At 43.7% G+C, this 18,373-nt stretch overlaps 1 protein-coding gene across 8 annotated transcripts in view; it reads right to left on the bottom strand.

Moving 5' to 3' along the window:
• The window catches only part of SCAPER (S-phase cyclin A associated protein in the ER), a 369,412-nt gene that overhangs the window by 145,815 nt on the left and 205,224 nt on the right, over positions 1-18,373 (bottom strand). For all 8 annotated transcript variants that reach the window (XM_075132981.1, XM_075132982.1, XM_075132983.1 and 5 more), the window contains exon 24: positions 448-574. In XM_075132981.1, coding sequence (XP_074989082.1) covers positions 448-574 — 127 coding nt within the window. The remainder of the gene's footprint in view (positions 1-447; positions 575-18,373) is intronic.

The following is an 18,373-nucleotide window of genomic DNA, read 5'->3' as shown; positions in this document are numbered from 1 at the left end:
TTTTATTGGAAAAATCTGTTTAAGCAGTAACAAAAAAAAATCTGACTAATTTTTCTATAAAGTCATATTTTCGTTTGTTGTAACTTCTGTTATATTAATTTTTTTTTAATAAAGAGCAAAAAAGAAAATTTCTCACATGAAAACTACCTAAGAACATAAGAAATACCATATATACCAGAAGTCCATCTATTTTGGTATTCTCTCTCTGACAATGGTCAGTATCAGATGCATCCGGGGAAGGGGCTGGAATCTTCAGAATGGTCAATTATGTAACAGCTAGCTCATATGGAAGCTTTCTTCCTAACTCCCTTCTATTACACATGCAACACCCTGAAGTAGGAACATTTATAACTCCTATATTCATGTACATACATGTTGAATGCTTTCTTGATTCCAACTAAGCTGTGCATTCCATGGGTTAATTATGAACTATGTAATAAATAATACCTCCTTTTCCAGAATACGAGAAATCTCTCCTAAAGTCCTGTCCAGAGCAGAAACCTTGTTGTTTGCCAATGAACTGCTATCCTGTACTTGGAACTGCTTTAGAAGATCTTTTGCTAATCGCTGCAGCCTTCAACATTAAACAAAAGATAAAAATGAGTTAAAAGAGAAAAAAGTTACATTCAAGTAAAATTGCATCTTATAAAGATACCTACTGAAACTTTATGAGCCTCAATTTGATTAAAATAACTAAGAAAAATCTATATACAGGTATTTTTACTCATACTGCAGTAGCATCCAAAATGTGTACCACAGAGGAAGGCAGCCCCAGCTTAGAAAGAACACACTCTAAAAGGACAAGGAGATGAAGAAAGGGGGAAGTAAGGCAGCATGCAAGTAAAGAGATTAGGGCAATCATAAGCACTTATTAGTCACCTGTTTGTTTGCTGCTGCTGCTGTCTTTTTTAAGTTAATCACAGTTAATTTCCCGCATCCTTCCTCCACAACTCAACCAATTTGTCTTTCCCAGCTTCAGTTCCAGTATCCTTTTACCTTCTCCTCCCAGCATTCAATTATCTCCCTCCACAAAGATGAGCAATTCACACAGGAGAAGAGTAAGGAATATAGAAAAGTAGATGATTTAACTAGTTTCTTAAGAAGTGGGTTTTTAGGGGAAACTGAAATGAAGAGAGTACAGTGGCTTTACAGACCAGTTCAGGAATGGCATTCCATTCACTAGAGGCCAAAAAGAAAGTGTGGTGGTAGCTGTGGAAGATATAGAGATAAGGTGGGATGGAGCTGGTTTCATTGGTGGAGCAGCATGAATGTGGGAGGATGGCATAAGAAACAAGTAGGGATAAGTAAGGAAGGAAGTTATGCAGGACCTTGAAATGGATCATAAGGAGTCTGAACATCATGAGTGGGGGAAGGGAGAGCCAGGAAGCATTCACAGTGAGGGGAGCGGGGGGAGGGGAAGAATGACAGGAAAGGGAAGATGATCTTAACTAGTACCAGAAGGTTAAAAAGAGAATCAGCATGTCTGTAGAATCTATATCAAGATCATTTGTAGTTAATGATTTAATAAAAATTCTAAATGGGGGCAAGGCCTAAGCAGGGAGAGCTCCTGCTTAATCAGTGGAAGATGTTATTTTTTATTTCTTTCACTGAAAAACAGTTAAGTAAATAAATCTATAAAAAGACTTCATACGATTCTGAATCTTGAGAGTTAAAATGCCCAATAAAAGTAAAAATAAAAATGATCATCAGGATTTCTTTGAGCCTAGGACATGTTAGCATCTGGTCAGCTAAACCCGCTGACATTCAGCCAGAGGGTTTTTCTGGGAAAGGAATGCTAACAGTGGGTTAAGTCCAGACAAGATATTCTCTGCACTACCAGGCCCTCTATGAAAAATAAAATTGAAAGAATTTCTTCTGTACTTACTAAACTGGGAGCAAAGATGGAAAAAAGAAGAAAAAGTGTAGAACTTGGGACTGCAAATCTAATTAACTAAATACTGTGACTGAACAACAGAAGCAGGTTACAAAATTAGTGAAAAGCAGAATGGCTGCAGCCCATACTTAGAAAATCAAATAAGATCTAGAAATGTAAGCAGTCTAGGCACTTTTAGAGGAAGGTGATTCAGACCTACTTTATCTTCTGGAAAATCTGTAAGATTTTTTAATCTAAATAAAGATCTATTTGAAAATAACTTCTGCATTCCCATGAGGAAAACCCATAAAACTTCATTAAAAAGAGAGAAGCACCATAATCACAACTCTGTCTGATCTGAGAGAGCAAGATGGAATTCTGCTTGCTGTAGGTAGTATAAAAAGAGCAGAAATCAAATGGGAGTAAGATCTGAGATCAGCCATGCAGGCCAAAAGAAGGGACTTTGATGCTCTTTGAGAATTTGGTGGATAAAGATGATAAAGTCTCATTTTTCTATATGGCAAATCTTAAAGCCTCTTTTGATGAGAAAGTGTGTATATGTATGTTTGTTTTATCTACATCTATGTGCGGATCAGACATCAGTGTCCAGAGTAATTAACATTATCTAAGACGCTGCTCAAGGCAAGCACAAGGATTAGAGAGAAGTGAAAAAGGTCTTACTGAATAATTATAATTAAGGCTAAGATTTTGCCACTGATATTTTTAACAAAAGTGAGGGACAGGTCATGAGCAATAAAGAAAAATTCATGGAAGCTCGTGACCTGTCCCTGACTTTTACAAAAAATATCCGGGACAAAATGGGGAGCTCAGCCTGCGGTGGTGCGGGGCACGCAGGGCGGCTCAGAGCTCCCGGCCCCTGTGGGCTGAAGTCACAAAGGTCTCTGGAAGTCACAGAATCCGTGACTTCCACGACCTCTGTGACAAAATCGTAGCCTTAATTATACTATTAAACTGCCATCTCTGTTGACAAGTTCCCTTGGTTCCTTCCCAAGTTGGAAAGGCCTTTTTGTGTGCACTTGGCAATACACCATTGCGCAGAGACTGTCCGGTTTGGCCAATGTACAATGGCAGAGGGGTAATGCTGGCACATGATGGCATATATCACATTGGTAGATGTGCAGGTGAATGAGCCCCTGATGGCGAGGCTAATGTGATTAGGTCCTATGATGGTGTGTCACTTGAATACATATGTGGTCAGAGTTGGCATCGGGCTTTCTTGCAAGGATAGGTTCCTGAGTTAGTGTTTTTGTTGTGTGGTGTGTGGTTGCTGGCAAGTATTTGCTTCAGGTTGGGGGGCTGTCTGTAAGCGAGGACTGGTCTATCTCCCAAGACCTGTGAGAGTGAGGGATCATTTTTCAGGATAGGCTGTAAATCTTTGATGATGTGCTACACATCTACCAATGTGATATATGCCATCATGTGCCAGCAATGCCCCTCTGCCATGTACATTGGCCAAACCAGACAGTCTCTACGCAAAAGAATACATGGACACAAATCTGACATCAGGAATCATAACATTCAAAAACCGGTAGGAGAACACGTCAACCTCTCTGGCCACTCAATAAAAGACTTAAGGGTGGCAATTTTGCAACAGAAAAGCTTCAGAAACAGACTCCAACGAGAAACTGCTGAGCTTGAATTAATATACAAACTAGATACCATTAACTTGGGTTTGAATAGAGACTGGGAGTGGCTGGGTCATTACACATATTGAATCTATTTCCCCATGTTAAGTATCCTCACACCTTCTTGTCAACTGTTTAAATGGGCCATCTTGATTATCACTACAAAAGTTTTTTTCTCCTGCTGATAATAGCTCACCTTAACTAATTAGCCTCTCACAGTTTGTATGGCAACTTCCAACTTATCTGTATGTATATATATTTCTTCTTACTATACGTTCCATTCTATGCATCCGATGAAGTAGGCTGTAGCTCATGAGAGCTTATGCTCTAATAAATTTGTTAGTCTCTAAGGTGCCAACAAGTACTCCTGTTCTTTTTGCGGATACAGACTAACATGGCAGCTACTCTGAAACACCATTATATTGTTACATATTACTGAGAGTCTGTATAAATGCTTTAATTAAAAGTTAATAATTTGGAGTACTGAGAAACTAGAACGTTATCTATGGCTGGAGCAGATTTGCTCATTACTTAGTTATTTTCCCTCCACCCAAATAAGATGGGCACTGACTCATACTAATTTGTTTCATCTGGAATGATCTTTGTTTACTGGAAGTGCTCGTTAGTTTTAATGTTAGACTGCATATTTGACAGTAGGAATTTTTCTTCTCTTTTTGGATTATATTGACTTTGACCTTTTTATAAAGACTGAGCAAAAAACGTGTGGCTATTATTAACAACAACAATTTCTAAGTTAAATGTATGGTCTGAATAATGTTTATTGTATTTTTGGATGCCCATCTAAACTATGCACTGGAACCGTATGGCTTCTTGATGACTTATGTCTCAATTTTTAAAAATTCTGAAGTTGCGGATGGTATAGTATGTCTCTCTCTGAAAGATGGATTGTGGAAGGGAATATAATGGAAGAGTTAAGATTGCTTTTGGAATATGCAATGTGATATTTTACATATATACATTTAATTAAGAGACTGTATAAACTGTGAGTGTAATTAAATACCATCTTTCCTGCAATGTAGAGTTTAGGAGTTCTGCAGGGTCCCTGATTCTCCTTATCTCACACTGACCTGAAAAAAGTCCCCTCCAAAGCATGTGTGTCTAGGGAGGCAAAATCTGGTCTATTGCAAATCGACACTACAGAACAATGTTCAAAAAGAACTTTTGTTGAAAGTCTTGTCCTAATGGGTTATGAACCAACGAGGCTGGTAATTAAGAGATGAGAATAACTTAGTGATGTGCTGGATGGTACTCTTGGGGGCTTTTGGGAACTCTTTTACCATCAAATTGAAGGAAGAAATGGGGTGACTCCATGAATCTAATGGAGCTGTGCCTTGGATACAGCTCTATCATCCTTGCCAGAGATAACTAAAATCTCCAGCGTTCATAAAAATAATTAATTCTGAACAATAATATTTTTTTAACTCTGCAAAGTACCAGATTGTGTCAAGTATTTTAAACAATCCCAGGGAAAGATATTCCCCAACTCTGTTCCTTCACTTCAACACAGACCCTATTTCAAACCAGACACACACACACACACACACACACACACACACACACACGCCTCCTACGGCTATATGAGGGCAGCGCCGCCACATCCTCCATCAATTCCTTTGTATTGAACTATGGTGGCTCAAAACTCAATGCAGAGGGAACGGATGGAGGCTCGTGGAATACATAAATATATAAAATGAATTTTAATGTTCTTCTCCAGTGATTGTGGGTGTGTCCTCTCCTCCTCTGGAATAGAGTGGGAGCCATTGTTTGTAATGGGCTCACCCCCTTCAACACAGGATAGTGGGCTACTGATGAAAAAGGAGGAGAGTGAGTGAAGGAGCTGCTTGAGAGAGTGAGAGTAGAGTTCCCTCTCTTTCTAGGGAAAGCCAAGGAGCAAGCTAGTTGTGGGAAAGCCAGGCTGCTGTAGAAGTTGGTTGAAGGAGCATCTACCAGGGATGAGGACCAAGTATAGCAAGGATTGTGTCATTAGCAGTGAGAGATACCAAAGTCCTTACTTTGATTATAGATGTAACTGTAGCAGAATGTCAGTGGAACTGAATCTTGTGACAGGATAACAGTCATTCAATGTGAAGTACATACTGAGGTCTTTATATGTAGACATATTGGAATGAAGCCAAGACCTTTATTTTTGAACTGGGGAACTATTTTCCAGTTTTATTGACAGTTTTGCTACCATACTAAATCATTATTTATGGAATGCTCTGGCAAGTCAAAGTAGAACACATCTTATATTTATAGCAAAGAATGGTTTTGATTAATTATATTTGGATAAAAACTGTTTCATATTAAATATTTGTCTTTGGTGGATATACAGTGAGAAAATAGCCTAAATTAGAACAACACAAAAATGATATTGCATAAAAGGGAAGAAACCTGTACCTACCTGTATTGTAATCGTTGTTCTTTGAGATGTGGGTGCAAATGTGTATTCCACTCAGGTGATGCACGCCCAGTGTGCTGCAGCCAGGGAGTTTTCTGCAGCAGTATCTGTTGGTGCAGCACACGTGCCCTATGCTTCCTCATGGCCGCTCCTACAGCTATATGCGGGCAGCACCGCCACATCCTCCATCAATTCCTTTGTACTGAACTATGGTGGCTCAAAATTCAATGCAGAGGGAACGGACGGAGGCTTGTGGAATATGTGTGCAATCATATTTTGAAGAACAATGGTTACAGTACAGGTAAGTAATCAGATTTTCTTCTTTGAGTGGTTACATGTGTATTCCCCTCAGGTGACTCAAAAACAGCACTGTCAGGAGGTGGGGCTCCAAGTATATTTAAACAGTGACTCAATATTGCTTTCCCAAAGTTTGAATCACATCCTGAAGCTGTTGTCATGGCATAATGATGAGCGAATGTATGCACGGAAGACCAAATAGCAGCTCTACAAGTGTATAGTATGGGGATGTCGCTTACAAAAACTACCAAGGTTGCTTGAGCTCTTGTTGAATGGGCCAATAGTCTTTGGGAGGGAGGGGCATTTGCTACCCTGCATGCCACTGCAATACAGGGATTAATCCATTTGGAAACTATCTGTGCTAAAACTGCCTGACCTCTCATTCTGCTATCATATGAAACAAAAAGCCAAGAAGACAGCCTGAAAGTCTTGGTCCTATATAGACAGAAGGCCAGTGCTTGCCTAACGTCCAAAATATGCAGATTTGAGTGCCATTTTGGGGAAAAAACCAAGTAAGTATATTGCCTGATAAAAATGAAAATGTGAACTTTAGTTTATGATTTTGGATGCTGTCTCAAACCTAATTTATCTTTGAAAAATAACATTGTGACGGTCTATGCGGCTAGGGTCAGGGCAGCACGGCCCAGCGGCCAGAGTCAACAGAGTAGCCCTGGGGTGCAGAGCAGAGTGGCCTAGTGGCCAGAGTTTAATGGAGCCGCCCTGGGGGTGCAGAGCAGTGTGGTCTAGTGGCCAGAGTCAATGGAGCAGCCCTTGGGTGTAGGGCAGCATGGCCTAGCGCCCAGAGTCAATGGAACAGCCCTTGGGTGCAGGGCAGCATGGCCTAGCGCCCAGAGTTCAATGAGGGTGGGGCACCCACCAAGGGGTGTGGCTGCCCCTGTAGGGGGCCCGGGCCCACCTGACTCCACCGGGCCCCAATCCAGGACCCTAACAGTGGTGTAGCAACTTCCCACTGACTCATCACGGGGGTCCTACCGAAACACACTGAGGTTTCCTGGGTGGGAGGTACCACTCCATCACCTTCCCTGGGTCACTTCCTACCAGTATGTGTGCTGGCGTCTCCTATAAGACTTCAGATTCTCCGTGGTCAGTTGGGCCAGTCATCTCCATGGCTCCTCCAGCCACCAGGGTTCAAGCAGGCCCAGTGAAGCTCTGATTCCTGGTGCAGTCAGGGGCGGTGGCTGGCCCCTCGCAAGAGCTTCCCAGAGAGGTCCTTCCTCTTTGGCCTCCATCCCAGAATGAGCTGGGCTTCTTCCCTTTATACTGCTAGAGCATTTGGAGCATGCCCAGTCCCATCGCAGAGGCGGGACTTCTGCTGTCAATAATATGGGCTTAACCCTGTCTGGGCTAGTGCGGGGTAAGCAGACCCTGACAAAAACATATAGGATGTACTATCATGACAGCCTGAAGTGTCCCCATTCTCCTAATCTGATGAGAAAGGATGCCTTTTGAGTCAGGTGAAGCCAAGAACAGGTCACCAAAGGCTAAAATGGAGGACCCATTAGTGCCACTAATACAGTGCTGAGGTCCCAAAGTGGTACTGTATCTTTACAGAAGGAGAAAGGCAAACATTTCCTTTTAAAAACCTAGAAACTATGGAGCTGGAAAAAAACAGATCTCCCTTGAATGGAAGATAGATAGCTAAGTGGACTCTCAGCAAGGTAAGAGAAAGACCTGAGGATTTGAGGTGTAACAGGTACTCAAAAACGTCTTTAATCTTAGCTTTTGCTGGGTGAATTCTGTGAATAGTAGATCAGATCAAAAAACACTTTCATTTAGCCAAATACAGAGACTTAGTGGATTGCTTTCTACTGTTAAGAAATGTCTCCTGAACAGACACTGAGCAGTGCTTGTCCACTTGATCCAACCACTCAACAGCCATGCTGTGAGGTGCAGACTATTAAGATCTGGGTGCCACATTTGTCTGTGTTGCTGGGAGAGCAGATTTGGAAGAGGAGGCAGAGACCATGGGTTTGAATTGAGAGAACGTGAAGATCCAAGAGCAAGAGCTGTCTCGAGCACATTGGCAATGATAAGAATTATTTTGGTGTGTTCTTGTTTTAAATTGAGAACTTGTGGGATGAGTGGAATGGGGGAAATGTATACATGAGACTCGATCCTCATCTCAGCAGAAATGTGTTGGTTATCAAGTCTGGACTATGACTTACTGAAGGACAGAACTGATGGCATTTCTTGTTGCCTTTTGTTGCAAATAGGCTGACGGCTGGAATACTCCAAATTTGAAAGATGGTCCTCAGCATACTGTTCTTGAGGGACCATTTATCATTCTAGGAGAATTCCGTTCCTGAAAATCGGCCATCTGTTTCTGGGAGACAGCTAAGTAAGCTGCAATGGAAGTAGCCTTCCCTGGTGCCAAAGTTCCAGAGATTCATCAGTCTTGGCAAAACTGACTGGATCACCTCCCTCCCTATATGTTTAGGTAGTACACCATGGTTGTATTGTCGGTCAATTTCTGGATCGACAAGTCCTTGAAGTGAGGGAGAAAGGCACAACAAGCCTTGTGAATTGCCCAGAGTTCAAGGACATTGGTACAAATATCTGCTTCTTGCTCTGGTAATGACTGTCCTGGATGTAAGGGGCTGAGAGATATGTTGTTTTGATCCAGGGAACATAGGATCACAGAAGGAACCTAGAACAACTTGTCTAAGGGTGTCTGTTTAATGAATAAACTAGCTTTAGCCACTCTTGACAGATGTGCAGGTTCAGCCTGGAATGTTGGGTCACGTAAGTATATGAGGCCATATACCTAGTAGCCTGAGGCACACTCGACAGCAGTCGTAAAGTGTGACTTGAGAAATATGCACAGCTTGTGAATTGTGAATGAACTGAAATTTGTCCTAAGGGAGACAAGCCATCGAATTCCTAGAATTGAGTAGGATCCTGATGAACTCAAATTTTCTGTATTGGGACCAACATGCATTTTCCCTTTTTTAGAATGAGTCCCAGACAGTCAAAGAGACAGATGATGAACTAAACGTGGTGAAGTACCTGATGTTTCAATCTGCCTCACACCAACCAATCATCCAGATAAATGAAGATGTGAATTCCCTTTCTCCTCAAGAAGGTCGCCACCTCCACTATGCAGTAGGTAAATACATGCGGAGCTGACAACAGGCCAAACCGAAGTACTGTGTATTGATAATGTTGACCCGTTGCTACAGATCTCAAAACTTCATGTGACTTGGCAGAACTGCCAAATGGAAATAGGCATTCTGGAGAGAAAGGGTAGCAAACAAGCACCGTGATGTAGGGAAGAATGGACTGATGCTAGGGAAACCAGGTGAAATTTTATATCTCTGATGAACTTGTTGATATTTTGAAGGTTCAGTATGGGACTCAGACCCTCTCTTGGACTTGGGGATCAGAAAGAGTCATGGATTAAAACTCCTTTCCCCAGTGCCAAAGGGAAATTCTTCTATGGACCATAGAGTGAGCACAGTCTGAACTTCCTGAAGGAGCACTGACTCCCTGAGACGGTTCCCCAAAAAGGGATAGAGGAGATGAGTGGGAAAGGGGGGAGTGAGAAGAATTGGATAGAATATCCCAGTCTCATAGTCTTTAGGATCCATTTGTCTGTGGTTATGATCTCTCAAGCACTGAGGAAGTGGAATATCTGTCCCCATGCATGGGGGGGGAGATAGCAGAAAGATCGCCAGCAATTATATTGCTGTCTTTGAAGGAGAAGTCAAATGTGCTACTTCCAAACAGCAGACTGAGGATGAGCTGGCTGATTCGTACTGGAATTGGTGGATCTCCTTCTCTGTGATTTGTGCTTCCTCCTCAAAAAATTCTATGACCGTGAGCAGCTCCGGTTTGTTTTAGGAGTCCTCTTTTGGGGAAGCTTGGGATAAGAAGACCAACACCTCTTCCTCAGAGGAGAGACTGAGGCCATGTCTACATTAGAGCGCTTACAGCAGTACAGCTGTAGTGATGCAGCTGCAGCGCAGTAAGATCTCCCATATAGCTGCTCTAAGCTGACAGGAGAGAGCTCTCCCGTTGACATAGTGCTGTCCACACCAGTGCTTCTGTTGGTGCAACTTATGTCGCTTAGGGCAGTGTTTTTTCTCACTCATGTGCGACCTAAGTTACACTGACAAAAGTGCTAGTGTAGACATAGCCTGAGTCTAGGGGTCTGTCAGAGACCACTGCAGCCTCGTTAGTGGACCTCAGGTAGGCAACAGGTGTTTGGTTGAGGGTCCTGGGGCTGAGCTGGGTCTCATGGCCTGCTTCATAAAGTGTTGCTTGAGGCACAGACCTTTGGAAATCTGCATTCTTTTTTTGAAAGAATGGCAGATACTGCACCTATCCTTAATGTGCCCCTCGCCAAGACAGAGAAGGCAGAGCATGTGAGGGTCACTATCTGGGATAGACATGCCACATGACAGGCATTGCTAAAAGCCCGGGGAGTGCTGCATGTCACCAGTGTCTAGCATTGAAGACTAATTACTAACAAACAAAATAAAACCCTAAAACAGACTAAAATAACAAAAGAAATCTAATTATGGGGTACTAACTTCTATTTACAGGGAAGGCAGAGAACTAATCTTGCTGACTACAAAGAGAAAAAATCATGAGGTAAACTGCCCAGGAAGCTCCAACTCAGGCTATGGGTGGTGATAAGGAACTGACAGGGTCAGGGGAGTGCCACTCTTGTATAGCCTAAGGAGGGGCCAGGAGAAGGTGCAGGATACATGCACGGACCCAGTGGGTACTGCTACAGAAAACACTATGGCTCTGGTGTACTGGGCACCCACACACCTGAGTGGAATATACATGTATAACCACTCAAAGAAGAACTCTTGCTTCTCTTCCTCGACCCAACAAACTGTACATTGGATCTCCTCACTTATATTTCAGCCATAGGCCCCAATTCAGGACAACATTTAAACATACATTAAAGCCCATTATTATTCAGCAAAGCACTTAAGTACATGTTTAAGTAAGGAAGTGCTTAAATCCCTTAAGTAAAGATTTCTTTCAAACTACATGACTGGATGGAGACACACTGGAGGTTGCACAATCTAATAATTATGAGGGTTTATGCTGAAATATATTTTAGTAATCATTAAAATAATATTAATGTGTTAATATAAAATATGATTTTGTATTGACTACTCAGAACTCTAGTCTCAAGTATGAGTGTTTTCTTTGCATAGTTTTGATGTGCTTCTTTCTTAATATATCCTATCACTAACACTTTCAAAGGTGGACTACATCTACACAAAAATTAATATAAAAGCAAAAAAGACTATTAAAAATGGCTTTTCTCCCCTGCCCCTTTGTAACTGAACCTGGGCTGGTGTCCCATCAGATTAAGGAAGAGGCAAAGCAAGTGTAAAATTATGGGCAAAACATTCGATTTTGTGACAGAAAAGTGGCCACTTCATTGGTTGGAGGACTGTTTCACCACTGCAGAGAGTAATTCTAATATTTTAAACAGTGAATTACAAAGTACCTAAACATACCTATAGAATACACATATTCGTATATCAGTGTCTTTATGAATTTAGCATATATTCTGCCCAATGCCAATAGTATTTAAAAAGGCATAAGGAACATTCACGGAACACAAGAGGTCTGTATTTAACCCTGACGTAAATCAAAACTGTGATTCATCTGAACTAAGCTTAAAGGAAGAATGCCAGAATTACAGTGATGTTTCAGTAATATGAGCTAAAAGTTATGTCCAATTTCCAACCTCAACGGAAGAAACACTGCTGGTAATGTATTCCCCCTCAAAAAAGAAACTGCCAGATTTTAACTTCAGCTGTAAATAACTCCAGAATCTTTCACTAAAAGACAAACTTTGGTTCACAGTAGTGTAGTCCTGTTTCAAGAGGACTATGTTAATGCAAACTAGCAAGCTTTTAGTTTGTGTCTGCAGCATCCACATGGGGGAGTTACAGGTCAGCACTTTGGTGCGCACTGCTATTCACACACCCTGTAGTCCAAACTGTGGGGCGTATAGGAGTGAAATTTCCAGCCCCCATACTAACAATTTACTCCTGAATTGCTTATGTTTAAGGCTAAGATTTTGTCAGATATTTTTAGTAAAGGCCATAGAGCATGGGCAAAAGAGAAAAATTCACGGAAGCCGTGACCTGTCCGTGACTTTTACTAAAAATACCCCTGACAAAATGGGGATCTGCGGGTCCCCACACTGCTTGAAGTGGGGCAGCTGCGGAGGGTCTAGGAGCAGCCTGCAGCAGCTGACGCCTGCGGGGCTACCCCTGCTGTCTGCAGCTCTGGGGGGTCCCTCGCTGCCTGTGGGGGCTGGGAGTTGCGGGGTTCCTCCGCTGCCCTCAGCCGCTGGGAACTTGGGGGTTCCCCTGCCACAGCAAGGAGCTGCAGGGTTCCCTGCTGCCCACAAGCTTGGGGGTTCCCCCGCTGGCAGTGGCCGGGAGCTTGGGAGTACCCTGCCATGCATGACAGCCAGGAGCTGTGGGGTACTGTGCTGCCCACTGTGGCCTGGAGCTCCGGGAACCGCCAGAGGCGGCAGGGGTATCTTATTGCTCCCTGCCACCGCAGGCTGAAGTCATGGAGTTCGCTGGAAGTCTCAGATTCTGTGCCTTCTGTGGCACATCTAGATTGTGGAGCCTCTGCTCCCTGTTGTTCGAATGAGGTTTAGGGTAGAAAACAGGGAAGAAAATGTCCTGGTTGATGTGGAACTGCGACACAACCTTCAGGAGGAAAGCACGGTAGGGCCTGAGCTGAACCTCTGCCTTAAAAAATGTGGTGTAGGGCAGCTTTGAAGTTAGGGCCCTGAGCTCAGACACCCTCCTGGCCGAGGTTATCGTCACCAGGAACACAACCTTGTAAGAGAGGTAGAGCAGGGAGCATGTTGCTAAAGGCTCAAAGGGATTCCCCATGAGTCTAGAGATGACCAAGTTGAGGTCGCAGGCAGGGACCGGCTGGCGAACATGTGGGTACAACCTGTTCAGCCCCTTCAGGAAGCAGCTGACCATGTGGTTAGCAAAAACTGAGCAGCCCTCTACACCCAGATGGAATGCTGAGATGGCTGCCAAGTGTACTCTTATAGAAGGCAACGAGAGACCCTCTTGTTTCAGACACAGAAGGTAGTCCAGAATGTGCAGCCCTGAGGCTAGCATTGTGGGGGAGTTGCGCGACGCTGAACATATTGAAAATCTCTTCCACTTGGCAAGGTACATGGCCCTCGTTGAGTGTTTTCTACTGCCAAGGAGGACCTGTCTATCATGGTCTGAACAGGAAAGCTCCGACACATTCAATGATGGAGCTTCTATGCCGTGAGATGGAGTGACTGCAGGTTTGAGTGTTGGAGACGTCCGTGATCCTGTGTGAGAAGGTCCGGGAAGAGCGACAAGGTAATTGCAGCTCCCACAGACACGTCTAGGAGAGATGTGTACCAATGCTGACATGGCCAGGCCGGTGCTATCAGTATAACTCGAGCACAATCTCTGCGAATCTTGAGCAGGACCTTGTGAAGGTGTATAGGAGAGCTCCTCCCCAGCGGAGGAGGAACGCATCCACCATGGAGCCCGGGCTCTGATTCTGGAAGGAGCAGAACTGTTGACACTTCCTGTTGTGTCATGTGGCAAAGAGGTCGATCGGGGACATCCCCACCTCTGGAAGACTGAACATGAGACATCCGGTTGAAGGGATCGCTCGTGGCTGTGGAACAACCTGCTGAGGTGGTCCTGCCAGCTTGTTCTGAACCCCGGGAAGATACGACACCTGCAAGTTGACTGAGTGTTCTACACAGAAGTCCCGTAGCATGAAGGCTTCCTGGCACAGGGGAGAGGAGCGTACACCCCCGTTTGTTGATACAGAACATCGCAGTCGTATTGTCCATCATGACTGATACACATTGTCCGACTAGGTAAGGCGGAACGTCTGACACACTAAGCGCACTTCTCTGAGCTCTCTGACATTGATGTGGAGGTGCAGATCTGCTTGCTTGCGACCAGACGCCTTGAGTCCTGTGGTCCCCAAAATGAGCTCCCCAGTCCAAATCCGACGCGTCCATCACCAACGCCAGGGATGGCTGTGGGGCTGCGAAGGGGACCCCTGAGCACACCTGCTGGGTGTCAGTCCAGCACAAGAGTGAATCGAGGACAGGGCGAAGCAGGGTCATGATCCTGTCCAAGCTGGCCTGGGCTCATCGATAGACTGATGCTAGCCACAACTGTAGCAGCCGAACCCTGAGTTTGGTGTGTCATACCACGTACGTACAGGCTGCCATGTGCCTGAGAAGCTTCAGGCAGTTTCTCGCGATAGTGGTGGGGAACTGCGTGACTCCTTGGATCATGCTGTTGAGGGCTTGGGAGGAATGCCCTGGCTTGGGTCAAGTCCAGTACTGCCCCTTTAAACTCTATTCTCTGGTCGGGGGGCAGAGTTGACTTTGCTTCGTTTAGGAGCAGACCCAGGTTCTCAATAAACGAGACCGCTTGTGTCCTGGAGCGGCCTTTGATCAGCCAGTCGTCGAGGTACAGAAACACCTGTACCTGATGTCTCCACAGGGCGAATGCTCGAGCAATTTTTTGAACATGTATCCTACAATCAACTGGTGGATGACTTATCACAAACTGGAGATTTATTTACTCTTTTTTGGCTCCTTTATAGTTTGCACAGCTGTTTGGAAAACAACCAATTCCACACAAATATTTCCAGAATATGGGATTATCTGCTTCTTTCCACTAGTTCCTTTAAAATGGAGCTTTGTCTCTGAATGTTGCTAATATTTTGGTCTAATGTCTTATAATTGGCCTAAATAGTAACTTACGTATTAGATCAAGAATGACCTAAATATCTTTCTCTCCTGTGAGTCAGATGGTGCACTGGGAGGCAAACAAGACTATACTGTAATATATAGCAGTGTTTTTCAAACTTTTTTTCTGGCTACCCAGTTGAAGAAAATGTTGATGCCAGCGACCCAATGGAGCTGGGGATGAGGGGTTTGTGGTGTGGGAGGGGGCTCTGGGCAGAGGTGCGGGAGGGGGGTCAAGGCTCTGGGCTGGGGATGCAGGGTTTGGGGTGCAGGAGGGGCTCAGGGGTGCAAGAAGGGGTCAGGGCTCTGGGCTGGAGTGTAGGCTCTGGGGTGGGGCCAGGAATGAGGGGGTTGGGGTGCAGGAAGGGGCTCTGGGTTTGGGGGGGCTCAGGGCTGGGGCAGGGGATTGGGGAGCAGGCTTACCTCTGGTGGCTCTTGGTCAGCAGCGCAGCCGAGGTGCAGAGGCAGGCTTCCCACCTGTCCTGTAACTGCGGACCACGCTGCACCCTGGAAGTGTCCAGCAGGTGTGGATCCTAGGCAGAGGCGCGCAAGCGGCTCCACACGGCTCTCGCCCGCAGGCACCCACCCCCACCTCAGCGGAGAGCAAGTGCTCGGACAGCACACAGAGCCCTGTGGCCGCCCTGCCTACGAGCCGGATCTGCTGCTAGCTGCTTCCGGGTAGGAATTACTAGTTTTACCACTAGTTTTTACTGGCCGGCCGCCAAGGTCCCTGGGTGCTGAGCAAGGTGACCCAGTACTGGCTTGACACATGAACTCTGAAAACACTGATATATAGAATGTTTAATTTTTGGCTATGCAAGAACGTATCTCAGACCACATATCCAATTTCTTCTGTAGCAGACTCTTATTGGAGTTTTTCTTTTCAATTCCATCTTCCCTCCCTACTAAATCCTCTTTTCAGGATAATGACAGCTTAAATTTCCGTAGTGTTCAGCACGTGCCTTTTTGCGATAGTTTTGTTTTGTAGAGGAGTTCAGAGACAATTTTACAAACCTGCAGGAAGAGAGTGTCATCTAATGGTTAAAGCACAGGACTGGGATGATTTGATTTCTGGCCCAGCTACTGACTCACTACATCACTTGCAGCATGTCTCAGCTTTTTCCTCTGCCTCACTTTCTCTATTTATGTAATGGGGTTCATAACACTGATAGCTCACATGGTGTTTTGATGCGTAATTTAATACTGAAAACTCTACGGTCCTTGGAAAAAAGCTGCTAAGTAAGTGCAAAGTATAACTTATTCTGTGATAACCCACTTTCCCCCTTCCTTAAATCTGTCTGCTAGTGCAGCCTTCTAACAGATATTACAAAGGGAATGAGGTGTATGCAATGTTGTTGTAGCCGTGTTGGTCCCAGGACATTAGAGACAAGGCGAGAAACATCTTTTATTGGACCAAACTTCTGTTGGTGAGAGAGACAAGCTTTTGAGCTACACAGAGCTTGAAAGCTTGTCTCTCTCATCAACAAACGTTGGTCCAATAAAAGATATTACCTTACCAACCCTATCTCCCTAAGATAGTAGGTATCGATGTAAGTGTAACTTTAATAGGCAAGATTACTGGATGAAATGCAAAATTATTACTTCTAAACTGATCCGCAGCCTAAAAATAAACACTAAGGGAGCCCCAGGAATCTGTTCACCTTCAACAAACGACCAAAAAGAGCAACCACCAACCAACCAGCTGTGTGAAGCCAACGAACAAACAAGTCAACTGGGAATATTCTCCCTCCTGCAATGATAGTGCTCATTTGCTTGGAAAAGTGTCATTGGCTGCACAAATTAGCTGACAGGGCAGAGCACCTAAGGAATAGGTAGTATTCTGGGACCATTTCCCTCAGTTTTAGGGGACAAAAGTTGCTCATCCGATATGCTAGAAATCTCCACTTGCCATCTTCTAAACTTTTACTTGCAGCAAAGAACTGCTTTGAGCCTTTTGACAATCCCACAAAACACAATATAAAACAAAACAAAAACAACCTCCCCCCCCACTTTAGAGTCAGTACTCTGGAGCCCACACATGTGCATATTTCATACCTGTCAAAGCAGCATGGGCCCAGACTGCTGACTAATATTAATGTAATCCAACTACTTAATGTGCTGTTTAAAAAACATCTGATCCAGTACTTGGCCACTGCAAAACATTGTGTAAAATTGCAAAATGTAAACTAACTGCAACTACTGAAACAATCTGTGAACTGCAACAGGAAACTAGTGATCCTTGCAACACTACTGTAGTTTAAGCATAAATATGACAGATTAAAAAGCTTTTCATGTCAAGACCCTACATTTGGGGTCCTGTCTTCACTCTGCAATATCTGATGATATCAACAACACCAAAAAGAAGGCAGGGAACTGCATTCCTTCAACTGCTTTAGTTGTTGATGAAATCACTAACAGTTGAAAGAAAAACACAGATCTAAGATTTTAGCAGATACATATAACAAGAAATTATTTTCAACTACTTTGCTCTAATGTAGATTTATTTGTAATTTTGAAGTCTACATATATAGTCTGTTAATGATGCAAGGTCTTAAAGAGTCTTTGAGATTTTTAAAAAAGCATTTATTGTTCATCTTTAGCTTTCCCGGCCTAATGAGCTAGGAAAAGTTTCTTTGTTTATTAATATAATTACATCCTAGCTAGATTATTTAAGACCTGCTTTTAGTATAAACAGAAACTATTGATGTTTGTTTTGTAAGAGAGAAATTTTTTCAGATCCCATATTATTACAAACATTAAAGTTGGCTAAGAATCTGTCACACATTCCTTTTCAACTCTAGCATTCCCAATTTTTGACCCCCTTCACTCCATGATATGCCGTGTCTCATTACCTCAGCAGATTTTCTCAGAGCCTGCATTGGACAGATTCTAGACTCTTATTACTGGCAAGAATTCACTTTTTGTCAGCCAGGTACAGTAGCAGTTAATATAAGCTCCCAGTACATTACTCTGTGTTGTGTCTGAAAGGATAAAAATCTAACTTTTTTTATATTTCTCATTAGTATGATAATGTTCCACCCTAGACCTACTGTTGCGCTGTTCCTTTCTTCCAGTTTGTTTTTTCAGCTATTGTACTAGGTAACACAGGGCCCTATGCTTAGCTTAACAGCAGTATAATCTTTCGTTTTAACTTTTTCCTTTGTTAAAAATGCCTGTTTACACTAGAAAAACCACACTGATCCAGGCTTTAGTGCTTGCCTTATAAAGTTTCTTGTCTCCTCATTCACTCTTTTACTGAGGGATATAAAGTTACCTTTCCTAGCCCTGGTCTACACTGGGGGGGGGGGAATCGATCTAAGTTACGCAACTTCAGCTAAATGAATAACGTGGCT

This window comes from Caretta caretta, chromosome 10 (assembly GCF_965140235.1).
Source record: "Caretta caretta isolate rCarCar2 chromosome 10, rCarCar1.hap1, whole genome shotgun sequence".
Taxonomy (NCBI): domain Eukaryota; kingdom Metazoa; phylum Chordata; order Testudines; family Cheloniidae; genus Caretta; species Caretta caretta.
This window is presented reverse-complemented; position numbering and strand designations above follow the sequence as displayed.